Source organism: Vulpes lagopus, chromosome 4 (genome assembly GCF_018345385.1).
Source record: "Vulpes lagopus strain Blue_001 chromosome 4, ASM1834538v1, whole genome shotgun sequence".
NCBI lineage: Eukaryota > Metazoa > Chordata > Mammalia > Carnivora > Canidae > Vulpes > Vulpes lagopus.
In genome coordinates, this window is record NC_054827.1 from 91,223,645 (window position 1) to 91,243,768 (window position 20,124).

Genomic DNA, 20,124 nt, shown 5'->3' on the forward strand with positions numbered 1-20,124 from the left:
ACAGAATTTATGGGGGCCTAGAGGAAAGTTATTGCTTGAGCTTAGAAGTTCTAAGAAAGTATCCTGGAGTAAGGGATGTGCACATGGAGACTAGATGGTTTAGCCACAGAGAACCTAGCTTCAGGGGTATATTATCAGGCTGCCCTAGAACTAAGAGTGGAGAACCCAAAAACCCTCTGGCAAGTGTTTGCCATTCTGCCTCGGCCCAACCTACTTGTGTGTAGGTATTCCAAGATCTGACCTTTGGGGTTGTAAATAGTAGCTAAGTTCACTAACCAGAAAAAGCCAAAAAATTTGGATACATAGACCTGAAATATTAATAATCTAATTAGTTAAATGTCTAGTTTCTTGAAAGCACTGTTTTATGGCTTAATTTTATTAGTACAACATTAATTTTTTAATTTTATAAAGTAGTGGATGCTGGACTAATGGTTGTTTAACAAGTGAATGGATGAGAGAATTAGTGATAAACAACAGGGGTCAACAAATGTTTTCTCTAAAGGGCCAAATAAACATTTCAGGCTTTCTGGCCATATTGCCTTTGTCGTGAATATTCAGTCATGTTACAGCACAAAAGCATCCATTGATATTAAGTAAATGAATGGGTATCTTTGTGTTTTAATACAACTTTTTTTTTAAAGATTTTATTTAATTATTAGAGACACACACAGAGAGAGACAGGCAGAGGGAGAAGCAGACTCCATGCAGGGCGCCTGACGTGGGACTCGATCCTGGGTCTCCAGGATCATGCCCTGGGCTGAAGGCGGTGCTAAACCGCTAAGCCACTGGGCTACCCAATAAAACTTTACTTACAAAAAAAGGTGGCAGGCCAGATTTGACCATGGACTATAGTTTGCCAATCTATGATAGACAATAGTCAATACTAAAGTTAAAACTTGCAAGAGACGAGTTTATTTGCTTATTTTGAAATACAGGATTCTTAATTCTGTGCTTAACTATGTACAGGTGACATATCTGGGGAAGGAGCTTTTAAAGTATGTTTCTGAGGAAGTACCCGTATCTGCAGAGCCAAATGTGGTGCTTCAGCAACATCAGCCTTGTCTTCCAGGTATGTACAGACCAACACCCATTTCTTAGTCATGAGGATAACACCCAAAGCTACTAAGAAAACACTCCTTTTTGTTGTTGTTGTTGTTTTCATTCACATAACATTAAAATAACCATGTTTTAAAAGATTTTATTTATTTATTTGACAGAAAGAGAGTACAAGCAGGGGGAGTGTCAGGCAGAGGGAAAGGGAGCCTGATACAGGACTTGATCCCAGGAGCCTGGGATCATCACCTGAGCCAAAGGCAGATGCTTAACCTTCTGAGCCAGCCAGGTGCCCAAATAACTGTTTTAGAGTGAATAATAATTCAGTGGCATTTTTCTTTGTTTTTATTTAAATTCTAGGTAGTTGACATGCAGCTCAATATTGATTTCAAGAGTAGAGTTCAGTGACTCATCACTTACATATACAACGCCCAGTGCTCACAAAACACATCCCCTCCTTAATACCCATCACCCATCTATCCCATCCCCCAACCACCTCCCTCCATCTGTCCTCAGTTTGTTGTTTATAGTTAAGAGTCTTTCATTATTGTTTCCCTCTCTCTCTGTTCCCTCACTCCCAAATGTTCATCCGTTTTGTTTCTTAAATTCCACATATGAAAAAAAGATTCCACATATGAGTGAGCTCATATGATACTTGTTTTTCTCTGATTGACTTATTTTGCTTGGCATATTATTTAGTACATTTACAATATTGTGCAGCTACTACCTTTGTGTAGTTCTAAAACAACGTCCATTACCCAAAAAGAAACTCCACACCCATTCAACAATTGTTCCCTGTTCTCTACTCTCTGCAGTCTAATTTCTATGAATTTGCTGATTCTGAATGTATCATATAAATGGAATCATATAATGTATAACTACTTGTGTCTGGCATCTTTCACTTAACATAACGCTTTCAAGGATCCTGGCTGGGTGGATGTTCATTTCAGAACACTTTTGGCTTTTGGGTATAGTGCTGCTGTGAGCACATGGATACATATATTTGTACCCATTTTTAGTTCTTTTGGATAGATACCTAGGAGTGGAGTTGCTATATTATATAGTAATTATATGTTGAACTTTTTTGAGAAGCAGCCAAAGTGTTTTCCACACCAACTGAATAATTTTACATCATACCAGCAATATTCAAGGGCTCCAGTTTCCCCACATCTTCACCAATACTTGTCATTTTCTGTTTGTTTGTTTATAATACTCAATTTTTAACCACAGTTGATTCTAGGAGAACTTTTTAAATGACACCTTCCCTCATAGTTCCTTTCTCTGAACCTATGCTATACTTACTTTGGGTAGATTTTTTAAAGGGTCATATAAAAAAGCAAAATGGTATTTTTTCCTTCCTGCAGGCATGATTTGGTTAGTTTTCTAAAAGCAAACACTAAAATAAATCTTTACTTGTTAGTGTAAATGAATGTGCTTTATCTGATGGAATACTGAGAAAACTGAAGAGAATGTAATCTTCATCAATTAACAGCAGATTTTGAAACAATTTGGGAAGAGGCAACACACATTTCTGTAAAATCAGACATAACTAGGGTTGTATTACCCTTCTCTGCTGTAGCACCCATTCTTTTCCCCCCAGTTCCTGCCTAGGACCAGTTGGGAACAGTAAAGGCAGAAAGGAGATACAATACAGAAGATGATAACTCTGTGATAACCAGAGTCAAGAACCGAACAGGGACTGGTGTTGCTAAGCTCCTAACCAGGGGCTTCCTGGGGCCATTCCTTCCTACAGCAAACCTTAATAATTCAAAGTACTTTCCTCTCCTAACTTTATACATAATCCACTGTAACCTCTTAGGGTCCTTCTTTGTCTCAAAAACTGGCTTCAGAATAGGATGGTTTTCCCCCAGTTTTCTGCTTTTCATCACTTTGGGAAAACAGATCAGGTGAAACAGAAATAGTGAAGAAATTAAATTGGAAAGAGTTTTTGTACTAATTCATGGTCTTTGGTTCCTAACCCTCACAGCAGATCTATGTAATCAAATCTTGGAGTGGGGCCAGGAACCTGAATTTTAAAAAATTATTCACATGTAGCCTGACTGTAGATTTGATTTGAATGACTAGTAAGTAGTATTTGACTTCTTATGCAGATAATAATTTGAAAACTTTTATATTCAGCCTTCTACCTCCATTCCACAGCACACTCACTCTAATGCTTGCTCATGTTGCCTGCCTCCCTCCCTCCTTCTCTCTCTCTCTCTCTCTCTCTCTCTCTCTCACACACACACACACACACACACACACACACACACACACACACACGAAAGCCAAGCGAAAACTTTATTCTCCTAGTTTCTAACCTCTGGAGTCAGAACAGAAATACGAGATCTTCCTTGTATCACAAAGGTTATCTGCTGCTCAGATTTTGTAGTTCTGAGCAGGCATTTCCAACCCTAGCCATGCTTCTCCTTCCTTAGAGGGCTCACAGTTCCCCTGCTAAGTGAGCATGAAATAAAAAATGGGTTCTGAACTGCTGCTTCTTTTGCCTGCAATATAAACACGTTTCTTACTACTAATTTCTTTCCAGAACTACTGAATTTTCTTTCCTTGAGATATTTCAGAAAATGTTAATGGTAATTTGAGAACTATGGAGGGCCAGTAGGCCAGCCAGCTTCTTACTGCCTTAATCTGGCTCTGGGAATCTTCAGATCCCTACTGGCATTCCTTTTTCTTTTCTTTTTCTTTTTTTTAAAGATTTTATTTATTTTCTTTGAGAGAGAGAGAGAGAGAGAGAGAATAAGAACACCAAGAGTAGGACATTTAACCTACTGAGCCATTCAGGTGCCCCCCACCTGCTGGCATTCTGTAGGCTGTTATTGGAGTTTTATTTGAACCTATTTGATTTAGGATTCTTTTGCATGTGGTTTTGTACTACCTGACAGAAATCCAAAGACCTGGCAAATTAGAAAAATGTAAACTCTATATATAACAAGCAAACTATTCTAGAGAAAATATTTTTCCCTCTTTTGCATACTAAAATGTGGTCATAGATATCATGGATCTGACACTCTACAGAACACAAAGTTTAAAGGAAAAACAAGTCTGTATGGATTTTATCAGCCCACCTCAGATCATGAACATCATCTCTTTACCCATTTTCTCAACCAGATATTTAAAAAACAGCTATATCCCTCTACCTCCCCTATTTCCTCCTCCCCCTCTTTGTGAGAAATCATAAATCCATTTAGCTTTGGTAACCGACATTTCCTAAGCTTCTTTAATCAAATGGTAACACTTCATGGGACAAATACCAAACTCAGTATCCAATTTATTTGCACATAACATTTTGGAATCATGGTATCAAGAAAATCCTGAGTCATGAAGGTAAGTGATAAAAGTTTTTAACCTTGCCATTTTAAGACCTTCTTCAATGAATCAGAGATTATGGAAGAACTTTATTCCTAGTCTTGCACAACGACTAGTTAAATTGGTAACTCAGATTAATGTATTGGTGGACTCTAGAGTGTTAGGATGTAGTATATTAATACATTTGAAGGCATATGTTATTTCTAATTAAAGGTTTTAAACATAGAAACCCCAGCCTTTAAAAATGAAATTCTGTTGATGAATTCCTGAAGTATCTATCCCTAAGGTCTTTAGAAGCTATAAAATGGAGTGAATCTATGGTATATTTTCCCTTGAAAATTCATAACTTTCTCCCAAGCCTTCCTCCTCTGCCTCCTTGGCTATAGTTTCTCTTCTGTGTTATTGAGGGACTCTTCATTGATATTTCAGAGTAAATTGGAAGGAAAAAAATGAACATTCCCAAAATTCTACATAATTTGTAATCACTGCATACAGATATATCAACCTTTTCTGCAGTTCTTTAAAAAGAATCTGTTAAGGTAGATGACATTTCATTATTTACCCAAAAAGCCAATTTTATATATATCTATGTTACCTATCACTATAGTATTAGCACACTGAAAACACATTATGCCAAATATATTCATCTAAGAAAAAAAAAAGTATCTCCTGAAGTTCTTTCTTTTCCCAAGTCCTCATTTAATGCATATTTTTTTAAGATCATTTAATGCATATTAAATGTCATTTTATTTCAAGGGAACCTAACATTATTTCTTCATTTGAAAATCGAACATGCTTCTTCAGAAAAAAATAGACTCTTGTTTTTAATAAAACCTGTCCTGGACCTACTGATAATACATTGCAAATAAATGACTTTAAAGAAAGAGTTTTATTCATTTTGGTGCTGATACTGTGCTTCATTGCTCTGTAAAAGCATGTGTAATAGAGCACAAACATTTGCAGGTGCTTCTGTTTTATGTGGTTAAGAACTTCAAACTTAAACACCTAAGGAAGATGGGTGCCTGATAACAGACCAGAAGGTGTTTATTTCAGCTCCTGTTTATGATTCTTGATTGTTTTCATGACTTTAATCATAATTTTTTCATCCTGGTATCATGATTAACTTTGACCTAATTCATAAACTGGAGGATGCTGATAGGGGAGGAAAGAGAAGAAAACTAATTTTCTGTTGTGCACCTGCCATGTGCCAGATCTCCTGCCAGATTATTTTACATACATTAGGCCATTGAGGAGCTTCTTAACTAGTGAAACTCCAGAGTTCATGTCTGTACAAAGAAAGCAGAAAAAACATGAACAGTTTACACTTAAAATTAATAAGTATCTCCAGCCTAATTCAGCTTAAGAAACTACCTATTAAATTTATTTTCCCACAGAGAAAGAGGGCTTAAATAGTTTTAAACTTATAATGTCCAGGGGTGTTTCTTCACTTCAGTACAGTTTTCACAGATAGCTTTGATCTTATCAAAGTAAATCTGTCTCAAACTATTAATTTACTTTTAAATATCAAATCATCTAATACTCTACTACCATATTATCCTTTAGAATCCTTTTATTTTAAAACAGCTTCAAACTTTGTCTTTAATAGCCATAATTGAATTTTTCCTCAGTATAACTACAGCAGATGTGTTTTTACAATCTATAATTCCTCATCATTTTCCCTTTGATTGGATTTATACTTCTTGTTTGGATTAAGAATATGTGCATAAATATGTTCATTTCCATTTGTTACTAGAGTAAGCAGTTTCATTCCATAATCTTAATGAAATGAAGAATGCTTAGTTTGTGAGAATAACTTCTGGAAGTCTGAGTTCAAACATTTAAAGAGTTAGAAGTGAAACATATATCGTCTAGTCTTGGACCTATTTTACAGATACAGAACCGGAGAAGTAAAATGGGTTGAATGAAAAGAGTTCATAGGTTAGTGATGTTTCTTAAGTGAACTCTCAGTTAAAATAATGAATCTGATTATTTTTGCTTTTTGGTCTATAAAGAGAAATTTTAAAAAGAATTAGAGGAAAAAGAAAAGTGAAAGTTAAAATTATTTTTAACCAACCTAGTTAGCTTGTCATTTTGAAGTGCTAATTTAGGCAAGTAGATAACATGAATAGTTGCATGAGCCTTTTTTTTTTTTTTTGCCTAGTGATGAATCTTGCAGTTCAGTTTAAGGAATATCTAACATTTGATGATATTACTTGAGAAAGATGTATTTCTCTCTACTTCTCGCATGAGCATAATGGTTTGTTAGCTGTTGCAGTGCTTGTTGGGGACAAGGAGCACAAGAAGAGCCAAAAGTTCACGTACATGGCTGTTTTTCTAGTTGTAGTGGGTGGAAGAAGCCATGTCACTTGCTTGAGATCACACAAGTTTGTGTGGCCTAGAAAAATTGATTATCCATCTTCCAGACTAATACTATTTTTATTAAGAAATAATGATAATAATAGTAGCTTCTATTTATTTAATGTTTGCTATATGTTAGCCAGTAGCCAGTCATTTCACAGCAACTTCCCACTTAATCTTCACAACTGCTTTATTCTCAGTTTACTGAAAATTGAGACAGAGGAGTTTGTACAACTACCCTCAGAAACTTCAGTCATCTTTTTTTGGCATTGGTTGGTTTAGACGGCAAGCAAACTTCTTTTTCCCAAGATAAGCCAATGCTGGTTTACAGCTTTATCTTGGGTATAGAAAATGGAGTGAATTATGACGTGGTCCAAAATCCCATTGTGTGTTCATAGACTTTTTTTGTTTTTGTTTTGTTTTGTTGCATATCATGCTCTAGCTCTTTTATTTTTTTTGTATTTTTTTTTATTAGAGTTCAATTTGTCAACATATAGTATAACACCCAGTGCTCATCCTGTCAAGTGCCCCCCTCAGTGCCCGTCACCCAGTCACCCCATCCTCTCGCCCACCTCCCCTTCCACTACCCCTTATTTGTTTCCCAGAGTTAGGAGTCTCTCATGGTTTGTCTCCCTCTCTGATATTTCACTCACTTCCCCTCCTTTCCCCTATAATCCCTTTCACTATTTCTTATATTCCCCGTATGAGTGAAACCATATGATGATTGTCCTCCAATTGACTTACTTCACTCAGCATAAAACCCTCCAGTTCCATCCACGTCAAAGCAAATGGTGGGTGTTCGTCCTTTCTGATGGCTGAGGAATAATCCATTGTATACATAGACCACATCTTCTTTATCCATTCATCTGTCGATGGACACCAAGGCTTCTTCCATAGTTTGGCTATTGTGGACATTGCCGCTATAAACATCGGGGTGCAGGTGTCCCGGCGTTTCACTGCATCTGTATCTTTGGGGTAAATCCCCAGCAGTGCAATTGCTGGGTCATAGGGCAGATATATTTCTAATTCTTTGAGGAAGCTCCATGCAGTTTTCCAGAGTGGCTGCACCAGTTCACATTCCCACCAACAGTGCAAGAGGGTTCCCCTTCCTCCACATCCTCTCCAACAGTTGTGGGTTCCTGTCTTGTTAATTTTCACCCTTCTCACTGGTGTGAGGTGGGATCTCATTGTGGTTTGGATTTGTATTTCCCTGATGGCAAGGGATGTGGAGCATTTTCTCATGTGCTTGTTGGCCATGTGTAGGTCTTCTTTGGTGAAATTTCTGTTCATGTCTTTTGTGTACTCATAGGCTTGATGAGGGTCTAGGATTTGTAATAAGTAAATTTAAATATTATTTTTTTAAAGACTGTTTTTTAATTTATGGACACTCCTTTAAACAGGAACATCCAGAGAGTCAATGCAAAGCATCCCACCTTATCTACAAATAAATGAAGTATTGTTAATCAGTGATCAAGAATTTCTCCCATGCCATATAATGGATCAACACTGGAAGTTCTATGTGGAATGTGAAGAGCTAACATTCTAAAACTTTGTTTTTGTAGTAATTTATTAGACATTTGTTCATATTATTAACCCACATTCATATTTTATCTTACATAGGCTGGAGGGCCTATTTTAATATACATTTTATGAGTTGCTACTTAAGATATGTTTACTGTTGTAAGAAAAAACAAAATTCAAACTAGTATAGTAAGATTTAATACTTTTTTGCCATTGAAATAAAGGCATTTTTGAATTAAACTATATTGACTCCCTGGCTTTCTTTGTACTAACAGAAATGTAAAACTAATCTTTCAGTTAATTGAATTGAAAAATTCACCTCTAACTTTGTATCAAAGTTGTTCTTTAAGGGAAGCAAGGGTAAAAAAAAAAAAAAAAAGAGTGATTATTGGGCCTTAAAAGGCCCAGATAAAGTGAATATACTTAAAATAAGAACTTAATGTCCCAGTACCTTCAGCCATTTACTTTGGAATTTATCTTGTAACCAAAATGTAAAATCATCAAATAAGTTTGTTTTAAATTTCATAAAATTTAGCGTAGATAAAACTGTAACTGTGATAAGTCTTAGAACAAAAAAAATTTGAATCAAATATTGATTTGGGGGCTGGTTATTTGAAATAGGATAATCTTTGACTTTTGCTACATTGTCATGGAAATTTTCTTTTTTTTTTTAAGAAAGTTTTTTTATGAAAGGAACTTGGTTTTCTCAAGGGTCTGTCTTTCTCTTTTGATTTTTGATTATCATCTTATTGATTACCTATCTTGTCATCATCCCAGGCTCCCAAAGAAGCTTTTTGACTTTGTGGCTTATGTCTATCCTTTCTTTCTCATTTGGGTAGAGAAGTCAAACTGTGGTAAAAATTACTCTCAAGTGCTAGATATTGGGAGATACGATATTGCTTTTTTGATATTTTCTTATTTTAAATGTACAGAATCTTAAATATCTTTAGAATATAGGAATGTGGTTAACAGTTGCCTGTTGGGAGAAAACTCATGTGGCTAGAGAGCTGGAAGGAAAGGGTTTTTTTTTAACTACATGTGCTCTTTGGCAACTTTTGAAGGTGGTACTGTGTGTGAATAAAAGTGTTCAATATCTGAAAAGAAAGCAACTGGAAAAGTTTCATATTAATGCAAGTATTAAGACAGCTTGGATCATTTTTTCTTCTTGTGAGAGTCCATTGAAAATGTTCAGGTTAGAATGCCCCTACATGTTGTAATGTTTGAGAACTGACAGATTTATTATGCCATTATCATTTTCTTAGAGTACTCTATTTTTCTAATTCTTGAATAATGTACATGAAGTAGTCTATTTGGCTTTTATTATTTAAAGAGGTATTTAAAACATGACTTATTTGCGAATATATATGTACTAACATGGGAATTTGTATATATAAATGAAAAAATGCACAATGTTAGTGGTTAATACAAGTCCTGATTGTGGGGCAGCCTGGGTGGCTCAGCGGTTTAGCGCCGCCTTCAGCCCAGGGTGTGGTCCTGGAGACCCAGGATTGAGTCCCAAGTCAGGCTCCCTGCATGGAGCCTGCTTCTCCCTCTGCCTGTGTCTCTATGAATAAATAAATAAATAAATAAATAAATAATCTTTAAAAAAAAAAAGTCCTGATTGTGTTAAATAAAAAAACGTGCCTTTGAGTGTGTATATAATATTTATAGCTATATAAATATGCATGCATTTATATTATGTATGCTATATATACTTGATGAGTCATAAAATGTGTATTTGTATATATTAGTGTGTGGGCAGGTGGGGGTAGAGATATGTTGAGTAAAAGGTCTGGAATGCCACCAAGGAAACCATTTGCAGTGTCTGCCCCTAAGGGAATTGGACTGGAAAGGGTGGAAGGATACTGTTTCAGTGTACTTTCAACTTAAGAAAAACAACACATATTTCTTTTGAAACTTAAAAAGTATTTTTTAAAGAATAACTTAGATATTTTGCTTAGTTATTATAATTCACAAAAATCATATAATCTGAACTTAAAAATCAGAGTTTTCATGTTAATGATCAAATTTTTAACCTTAATTTTCTAAGCCCATTATAAAATGTACATACCAACTTGTAACTAACATAACACCCAATGCTCTTGAAGCATGCTGAGTGTTGCCCAAACTAAACAACAAAGAGTGTAGTCCAGAGATCTATGTTACCCCTGAGCGAAGACGACATTTGGGGTAATTGCTACATGTTTTGTTTATTCTGGGTTGAAACCATCAAGGTTCTGACCCTAAGCCATAAGGACTTCTAATAATAGCTAATAATCCAATCTCCTACCTGATATTTATATCCTTTCTGTAACCTTAACTTCTAGAACACCTCCAGGATACTCCATACCCAACAAGGAAGCCTATTCCCTTTCAGACGAGTATTCCTAAGTGTTAGAAAGCTGGAACCACAATGTCCCAGGCGTCATGGTCCTATTAGGATAAAAATAATGCTTTGGTTTATGAGTTGAATTATTATGGCACATATTTCCACTGGCCCAATTGCTGAGAATGTCCAAGCTCCATATTGTCCTTTTCTCCTCGATTTCTGTCTCGTTTGGATCCTTTCAAATTCCCTCCCTGGAGTTCAGTCATTTATCAATGCATACCTGGACTATGTGCCACAGCAATCCTGCCCCATTTCTCTCACCTAATTCTTTACTTATAAGACCTATGGCACACTGTGCCAAATTATTCTTAAAGATCCCTTTTCCTTCCCTGCTGCTGCAAGAGTAAAATCTAGGCTCAACATTTAAGGCCCACTATCCTCAGGTCCTGACATAACCCTCCAGCTTCATGTCCCAATCATCTCTAACTTTTGACTCACTCTTAAAAGCAAGTTATTCTTTCTTCATCCCTGTTACAGGCTGACTGGTATCCCCTCAAAATTCATATGTTGAAGTCCTAACCCCTGAGACCTTAGAATGTGACTGTGTTTGTAAATAGGTACTTTAAAGAGGTGGTTTAGTTAAAATAAGGCCAGTAAGCTAAGTCTTAGTACAATCTCTTGTCCTTGTGTGAAGAAATTTGGACACATAGAGGAACGCCAGGGTACACATGCACAAATAAAAGACCATGTGAGGACACAGTAAGAGGGCAGCCATTTGCATACCAAGGACAGAGAGCTCAGAATTAAATCCATACTGCCAACTCCTTGATCTTGGATCTCTACACTCTAGGACTATGAGAAATAACTTTCTGTTGTTAAAGCCACCCAGTTTGGAGTATTCCTTAATGGCACTCTAAGCAAGTTGATACAACCCCTAACTCTCCCATACATTAGCTGACACTACCTAGAATGTTCCCTCTCCTGCCTATCAATGTGTTCTTTATTCTTTGAGCCATCTCTTCATACAGGACCTCATGTATAGCTGTCTCAGACCATCTTGATCCAAGCACTTAATATTTACAGCTTGGTATTATTAGTTTTCATAGCTTTTCTCCCCCAAGTAGCTGGAAAACTTATTGAGATCAGGTTTAGAGTTTTATACTTTATTTCCTATAATATATCTTAAACATACTAGATGCTCAAGAAATATCAACCAGTTAGGATGTTTCAAGTACAATAACAGAAAATCCTAGTCAAAATGGCTTACGCAATAAGGAAAATTTATTATTTCCTATAACAAATCCAGATGTAGAAACTTGAGGGTTGATTAGTTCTTCAACTCAACATTGTCACTGTTGCTTTCATCTTTCTTCCAGCTCTTTTCACATTGCCAAGATGGCTTCACTGTTCCAGGCAGGGGGACATGCAAAAACAGCATCATTAGAGAAGAAAAGAAATACTTTCTTCCAATGCACATCTTTTCTGAACATCACCACCCCCGCAGGACCTTGTGTCTCATTGGCTAGAATTGTATCATCTAACCATTTGTAAATCAGTCACTGGCCAGGGAGGTTGGGTTAACTTGATTGGCTAAGAGGAGTAAGTATTTGTCCATGCGCAGGACAGTACTCAGCTAGCTGCACAGATTCCACACTCAGCCAGTAAAAAAAAAAAAAAAAAAAAGTAAAAATGAAACAAAAAATAAAAAAACACATGAGGGGAGGGATTGGGCTAAGAACAATATTTATTGAGCACTTCATATATGCCATTGTTATAAGCACTTTCAATGTATTGACTCATTTAATCCTCACACCCTATGAGATAGGAGATTTGCATTTTATGGATGAGGAAACAGAGGTACAGGATGAAGTAACTTGGCCCAAAGTCACTCAGCTACCAAGTGGTAAAGCTGGGATTCAAACCTGGTAATCTGGCTTCAGAATTCATGCTATCAGGCATCATATATTTCCTATCTCTCAACTGTAAGTTACTTCCTTAAAATGATTAAGAGTGTTGACATCATTCTGAGTGATGATGACCCTATTGACTCCTTCCACCTACACACTCTGAGGGAGTCAGTGTTTGCTCACTTCGGTGAATGACAGGTAGTGTCAGGGCAGATAGATACAGGTGGAAAGTTGTGATATGAACACATGGGTATATGCTCTTGGGCTCTCTCTTTTTAAATCTAGGGCATTCCAGGTATAAAGAATGAGTAAAGCTTATTCACCTGAGAGACTGCCCCAACTCAGTTTTCGTGAGGAACCATCCTGTTGTTTTTAAATGAATGTCTGTGCCCATAGGACCTGGACTTTAAGTCCCTTTGAATTCTCAGTACTATAGGGGTAAACTTTGTGTGTTCCTTTGGACTCCCTCTCCTATTTCTCCTCAGCTCATTTATGCTGAAGCTTATTTTACAGAAGGAAACCAGAGACATATTCTTAAACAGGTGAAAGCCAAGAAATATCGTAAGTTTCTGCTTGAACTTGATTATAAGGTTCTCATGGCTCTAAATCTTTTACCACCTAAATAAGAGGAACAGAATTTGAGGCCATGTCAGATCAGCTTGACTCAGTCTTCATTTAAGCCTTGAGCACAGGCTGCATGGTCAACCCTAAATTCCTTGGACATTTTTGTGACTGCATATTCTTTCACTTATGCTACTTTGCCAGGAACTTTAAAGTAGGAACAGCAGATGCAAACATTTGAAGCTGTAATGTAAATAGTGGTATTTCTAAAAGTAAAAGCAGTTAACATTTCTCATTTTAGAGTTTCATAAGACACCTTAAAATTCCATGACGTCTGGCAGTTTGGCTAAGATATGAAGTTGGGTTATGTCCTTCAAAGCCAGAGGCGAGGAAGTGGTGAGGCAAGTCATCCAGCTGGTGGGTGAGCCTCACCAATCACCCAACATCTGCGCCTCAGCACAGCATTTTTGTTCTCTGTTCATTTTGCCTACACTTTAACTGTCATGAAATGATTAAACAGAGCAAAACAAAAATTATGTTTCTGTATGTACAAATGGCCCAAAAAAGAAATGCTGCTGGTGGATATGGAAAGGTTTAAGAAAGTTTTGATTCTTAGCCAAAATATGTATATATGTAAATATGTATATCTCTAGCTCCAGGATAAATAAAAGTGTAGATGGTCAGATTTGGAAGAACCCAGCTTTGTGCTACAAATTATTTTATGTGTAGTAATGCAAGCCCAGAGAGCCCCTAACTCTAATTGTGGACGTCCCCCCCCTTTTTTTTAAGATTTTATTTATTCATGAGAGACACAGAGAGGCAGAGACACACAGACAGAGGGAGAAGCAGGCTCCATGCAGGGAGCCCAATGTGGGACTCGATCCCAGGACCCCAGGATCACGCCCTGGGCCACCTAGGTGCCCTCCCCTTTTTTCCTCTAAACCTCTGATAACAACTTTGCTGCATCACATATAGCACACACACTACACGCCTACACTTATTACAGCAGAGTCTTTGAGAAGCGGTCTGGAATCAGTAATTTCTTAAGCTCCCTATGTGACTTCAATATGCAGCTGGACTGAGAACCACTGCTACAGACTCTCCACATCCTCCTCTTCTCCCTCTTTCCTGGGCCACCTGCCATCTCTCTCTAGGCACTCAAGACAAACTAAGGATTCTCCTATGTGTTCTCCCATTTTATTTATAAGCATAGTGCTTTTTGCTCTTCATGGCTCATCCTAACCCCCTAAGCTATACTCAGGAGACCTTGACTTTCTCACCTTCAAAATATTGAGATGTTTTCTGCTCTGGCCGTGAAGTAAAGGAGATTGTAGTCAGTTGTTGGTTTAAATAACAATTTTTTACAAAAGCAAAAAAGTTACTATAGTCCTCCCCAGATTGGGTTATTGTGTAAGTTTCTGCACATGTTTCTTCCAGACTAGGAGGTCAAGGAATCTAGCTGGGGGACATAAGAAGCTGGAAGCAACAAGTGCACAACCTAGTGATACACTTGGAGTACTGACAAAATATTTCTGCCCATCGTAGGGGCTTTTCAGGCTTGGCTGTCTATTAGAATTACCTGATGAATGTTAAAATCTGGCCCAAATCCAGGTCCCACCCCAGAAATTCTAATTTCATTGATCTGGAGTAGTGTCTGTGCTGTCAGGACTTTTTAAAAAATATTTTATTTAAATTCAGTTTGCCAACATAGAGAATAAACCCAGTGCTCATCCCATCATGTGCCCTCCTTAGTGTCAGGATTTTTAAAAATATCTCCCAGATGAGTCCGATGAGCAGTCACTGATCTCTGAAAACCAGTCTTGTCACTTCACTGTTTTCTCCAAACCACCATCAATCTTTGCATTTTCCTGTGTTTCCCAAATGGCTCCATTAAAATAATCAGTTGGGAAGCTTCTTAAAAATACAGATTCCTGGGCCCCACTCTAGGCTTACTGAATCAGAATGTCCAAATAAGTCTTATTGGGCAAATATGAGAAATACTACATTAATTTAAATTATATTGGCCCATTTTCATTTGATTAATGTATACTTTATCTATTTGTTTAAAACATATGTAATGAATACCTAATATAAGCCCAACATTGTTTTAGCTGCTAGGAATACAGCAAAAAAACAGGACAATTCCATGTCCTTATGGATTTTATGTCTAGGAGCAGAGTAAACAAGCAAACAACTGAATTTTAGATAGTGATAAATGTCATAAAGGGCTAGAAGGTGACAGGAAGTTATGGCAGGGCGTTATTTTAAAAAGGGTGGCAAGTGAAGGCCTGGTTTGGAGAAGCTGCATCTGAACAGACAACTGAGTGATAAGAAATTGCTTAAGAATTCCATTCCACTTACACCATTTTTATTTGTATTTATTTATTTATTTATTTATTTTCACTTACACCATTTTTAATCGTCTGAATTAGATGAGATTTTCTTCAAGGTCAGGGACTGTCTTATATTTTTGTATTCTCCTATAGCAACCAAAGTAGGACTTTGCACAAGCAAAGAACTCAGTGAATCACTCTAGACTCAAAAGCATTTCATCCTTAAATATACCTTTAAAGACAACCAGCAGAGGATGTCATAAGTTACCCGCTTACTAAGTAAAGGAAAATCCAGGAAAATGCATTCAATTATTACTCAGCCCAAGGCAAGACTCTCTGCTTGCTTCCAGCTGCTAGTCACAGTTACAGATTCTTATTAGGAAGTCTTCAAAACCTGCCAAGATCTGGTCCTCTGTGCGTGACTCTACACTGATGAGATCAGACTAAGTTGTGATTATCAGTTTTTGCCAGCTTATCATTTTGTGAGGTAATGTATTATCTTTGTACTCAAACTTCTCACCGATGTCTGTGTGCCTTTAAGTCTACTCAACCCCTATTCTCATAAGATAATCAGCTGAGTTTTCCAGCAGGGCCCTGTATCCTCTTATGTCTCTGTAGGCCAAAAGAGATTCCTTAATACACACTTAATACACAGAAGTTTTAGTGAAACCAATTCAGATGTCTGGCGGAGGTTATTCACAATTCCAATCTGAAATTCACATGGCCTTTAGGAAGGCTTCCCATTTCTTACAAGATTATTGTGTTCTTCACATGCTTTTCTTGGGTCAAGAACAACACAACCAGGACTGGAAGGCTCCCCTGGGGGAAACATCATTGAGTAAGGAAATTTCTGAACAAGGACTTATTGAGGCCAGTGTGTTTCATACCAATTCTACAACCAATTCCCTGTTTGACTTGGACAAATTATTTGCCCCTGTTGAGCCCCAGAATCTTTAGTTGGAAGATGTGATATCCTTTTCTTTGATGACACTCATGATTGTCATGAAGATCAAATGGAATTAATTAATGAAAGGAAAGAGCACTTAAAAGCATGCTGACTGCTATGGCCTTACAACATACTGTCATCATAGCCAAAGTAATTCACCCTGTTCTTGTACTCCCTACCGTACGTGTTTACAACCTATCAGTCCCTCATTTCTGCAAAGAAATTTCAAAGGTAAGATTCTTTTGAGCACTCCTGCCCCTTAGGGCTGTGCTTCTGATAAGACCTCCTGATTTATCTTTGCTTTTCTCCAAGGATGTGCTTAGATTACCCTCTGCCTGGAGTGACGTCCTTTCAGTGGTGTCCTCAGTGACTATGTCCCCTTGGCTGAATTCCTGAGCCCGGCTCTCATTAGGCTCATAGATTGTCATTTAGCCCCAGTCAGTTGGCTCTTAGCACCTCCAATCTTGCTGATTATTAATGTTCTGGGTACAGAGACTGTGTCTGAAAGTACTGTGTCTTACTTTGACGGGGGGGTGGGGAGGAGGGGAGCCTGAGATTTATATACTTCTTGGCATCCTTAGCTCAGGCAAACATTTTCATTAACAGTGACCTTTAGGACTGGTACTGGGTTGAATAGTGTCCCCCGAAATTCATGTCCACCCAGAAGCTGTGGGCATGTTCTTATTTGGAAATAGAGTCTTTGCAGAGGTAACTGAGTTAAGATGAGGTCATACTGGATTAGGGGGGCCCGAAATCCAGTGTCTGGATTTAATCTTGGATTTAGGTCACTCCCATGGGGGTGACCTAAAAAAACGACAGAAATTTGGACACAGAAGAGACACAAAAACAGAAGGCTAATGCAGTAATGGAAGCAGAGGCTGGAGTGATGCTTCTATAAGCCAAGGAATGCCAGGGAGTGCCAGCAGCCACCAGAAGCTAGAAAGAGGCGAAGAAGGATCTTCCCTAGAGCTTTCAGAGGGAGCACGGCCCTGCCAACACCTTAATTTCAGGCTTCTAGCTCCAGAATTGTGAGAGAAGACATTTGTGCTGTTTTAAGTCACCCAGTTTGTGCTAATTTGTTACAGCCTCCCGGGAAAACAAATCTAGGAACGCTGACCATGCTGTAGAGTGTGGGAGTGGCTTTCTGGGGCTACCATTCAGCCTGGGACAGTTGGCTTTTGGGAGACATGGAGCACTGTTTTATTTATTTATTTATTTATTTATTTATTTATTTATTTGGAGCACTGTTTTAAAGGAAGGGAGTCAATGAAGGCAGTAAACGGAGAAGGCAGGGAAAAAATTGGTATGGCCTGAATACACAACAATCCAAGACAATGTTTACAAACTGGATGTTAAAGGCCTTTTCAAGGTCCCCTCACCAAAATGGTTTGCTACACGTCAAAAAGGTTGATCTGGAAGCTGGAGACAGGGGAGCAAGTGAATGAAGAGATAACCACCTATGATATTCAACGTAGTAAAATCGACCTATTTGGCAGAAACTGTGTGATTGTGGATTTCACAGCACCCGTCACTTGAGATCATTGGAAGCTCCCATGGGGGTGACCTGGGGCTGTTGTGGGCCGGTGGACCCCTTGAATTCCGGTGTGGTGGCCTCAGTTTCCTCCATTGTTCACAGGATGGATACTTGGGACAGACCACCTGGGTCTGAGTTCTGGCCATTTCATTTACTGTCAAGTTTGCCCTTCACTTGCTTCCTCTCCTCACCTACAACGTCAGAACAGAAATGGCACCTCCCTTGGAACTGTCAGGATTGAAAGAGTCTGCATAAATCGCTTAGAATGGCACCCAAGATGGACGACAGAAGCTTCACTTGCTTTTTTCATCATCATCTTGTGCAGATGAGGGAGACCAGAAGGGTGAATTACCTCACTCTTGCAGGAAGAGGAGGTCCCGCTGGGGAAAAGAAGGTAAGTGCAAAGCTGGACGTTTACTTGAAAATGGCAGCTTGAAAATACTTCCTCCCCTGGCACAATTTTTTCAAAGGCAGAGTCGTCTCACCGTTTCTACTACTATGGACAGACTCTAGCTATCCGGAGTAAAGAGTATGAGGTCCTATGCAGCGCTCCCTATTTGGGATTCCAGGGATATCAGGGCCTGGCCCTATCTGACTCCCTGCCAACCAGCCAGGCATACAGCTGGTCAAGGCGCGTGGACTGACAGGAAGGAAGGGACAAGCTAGCTCTAGTTGACTTGCCTCATGCCCCTCCTTTGCTAGAAAGGCAGGGCCTCGGATCCTCTGGCCCTGAAAGGAACAGGAGCACTCAGGACACCTCTGGAAGGATGGCAATTGCCAGCACAGGTAAAGCACCTGAAGCAGGGAAACCGAAGGGACCCGGCTGTAGAATGGAGCCCCACCCCTGCTGGCTCTCGGCCAGGCCCCATTTACTCACGTTCTGGATCTTGCATCTGAAACACCGAAGAAGCTGTGTTCCCCCTCCAGGGCGGAAACAACAAAATTCATCATTCTCTGAGTTTTGCACCAGGTCCTCAAACGCCTGATAACATCTAGCCAGATCCCAGACCTTCAGCTTTCAACAAACCTGGGCTGACGCTGGCATCGACATCCCCGTCTTGGATGACTTACAACACCTACGAATCACCTGTCACTCACCTCTGATTGGACCCCACCCTGGATCCCCTAAGGAGCACCTACCCGAGCCCCCAGCCCGAATCTCCCAGACAGCCCTCTGCTGTCCGCGCTCACTCAAGCTACTCACTAGACTGTGTTTTCACTTCCTCCTGGCAAAGCTTTGATTGCCATCCTGCCTGAAGCCGGGAGCCCTCTTGGCTGAGCCTGTGGGACCCCCACTCTGGGTCCTCAAACGGGTCGGCCTGCGTCGCCTCCACTTTACCAAGTGCGGACACTTAACGTCGCAGATGTTGCCCAGTGGCCGGAGTCGGTCCGCGCCGGCTTTCCTTCCACCGCCCGGTGCGGGGCCAGCCCGGTGCTGCCCTGTCCCCCAGGCTCCGGGTGCGGGGCCAGCCCGTCCCGCCCCCCAGGCTCCGCCCGCACCCCGCCTAGGGTCCGGGGCTGACACGTAGGGAGGCTGAGGAGCAACTCTGCACCTGCTCATGGGCCAAGGCGCCAGGTCCGCACGCCCTTGCGGAGCTTCCTCGGCCGTGGGGCCCTGTCCCGTCTGGCGCTTCCCGCAGGGCCGCGGCCTCCCGAGCCCAGCCAGGAACCGCAGACGCACGTTTGCTTGGTCACCGCCTCTGGACGACTCCCGGCAGGTCGGGCAGGTCCGCGGGCTCTCCAGACGTCTGGACGGCCTGCCGCCGCGGGGGGCGGGGCCTGGTGACCTCAGGGCGGGGGGGGGGGGTGCTCAGGGCTCGGCCCCGCAGGGGGTAGGGTGGGGCGCGCGCCTCGGAACTTTGTCAGGAGCGGCGAGCGGGGCGGGCAGGGGGAGCGGGGCGGGCAGGGGGAGCGGGGCGGGCAGGGGGAGCGGGGGGCAGGGGAGCGGGGGACGGGGTGTGGGGAGCGGGGGACGGGGTGTGGGGAGCGGGGGACGGGGAGCGGGGTGGGGGAGCTGGAGGCGGGGTGTGGGGAGCGGGGGACGGGGTGCGGGGGACGGGGACGGGGTGCTGGGTGTGGGGAGCGGGGGACGGGGAGCGGGGTGGGGGAGCTGGAGGCGGGGTGTGGGGAGCGGGGGACGGGGTCGGGGTGCTGGGTGTGGGGAGCGGGGGACGGGGTGTGGGGAGCGGGGGACGGGGTGCGGGGTGGGGGATCTGGAGGCGGGGTGTGGGGAGCGGGGGACTGGGAGCTGGCAG

The 20,124-nt window shown here is 40.5% G+C and overlaps 2 protein-coding genes and 1 long non-coding RNA gene across 9 annotated transcripts in view; 2 read left to right on the top strand and 1 right to left on the bottom strand.

Moving 5' to 3' along the window:
* Positions 1-8,436, top strand: part of ANKRD31 (ankyrin repeat domain 31) — a 133,992-nt gene extending 125,556 nt beyond the window's left edge. For all 5 annotated transcript variants that reach the window (XM_041751877.1, XM_041751876.1, XM_041751875.1 and 2 more), the window contains 2 exons: positions 967-1,069; positions 8,139-8,436. In XM_041751877.1, the coding sequence (XP_041607811.1) occupies positions 967-1,069; positions 8,139-8,284 (249 nt within the window). In that variant the 3' untranslated portion in view covers positions 8,285-8,436. The remainder of the gene's footprint in view (positions 1-966; positions 1,070-8,138) is intronic.
* GCNT4 (glucosaminyl (N-acetyl) transferase 4) overlaps positions 1-20,124 on the top strand; it is a 49,924-nt gene that overhangs the window by 5,628 nt on the left and 24,172 nt on the right. Inside the window, exon 2 of one of the 3 annotated variants that reach the window (XM_041751904.1) lies at positions 967-1,069. Coding sequence is in view for 1 of the 3 variants with exons in the window: in XM_041751899.1 (XP_041607833.1) it covers positions 19,429-19,587 (159 nt within the window). In the remaining 2 variants the exon portion in view is untranslated. Of the gene's footprint in view, positions 1-966; positions 1,070-18,629; positions 19,588-20,124 lie in introns of those variants that run through there. The other 2 variants (XM_041751899.1, XM_041751907.1) reach the window with 2 other exon arrangements.
* On the bottom strand, positions 11,852-19,631 carry LOC121489197. Its single transcript, XR_005987293.1, has 2 exons — positions 19,423-19,631; positions 11,852-18,664 (listed from the first exon to the last, which is right to left on the bottom strand). It is a non-coding gene; the product is annotated as an uncharacterized LOC121489197 (long non-coding RNA).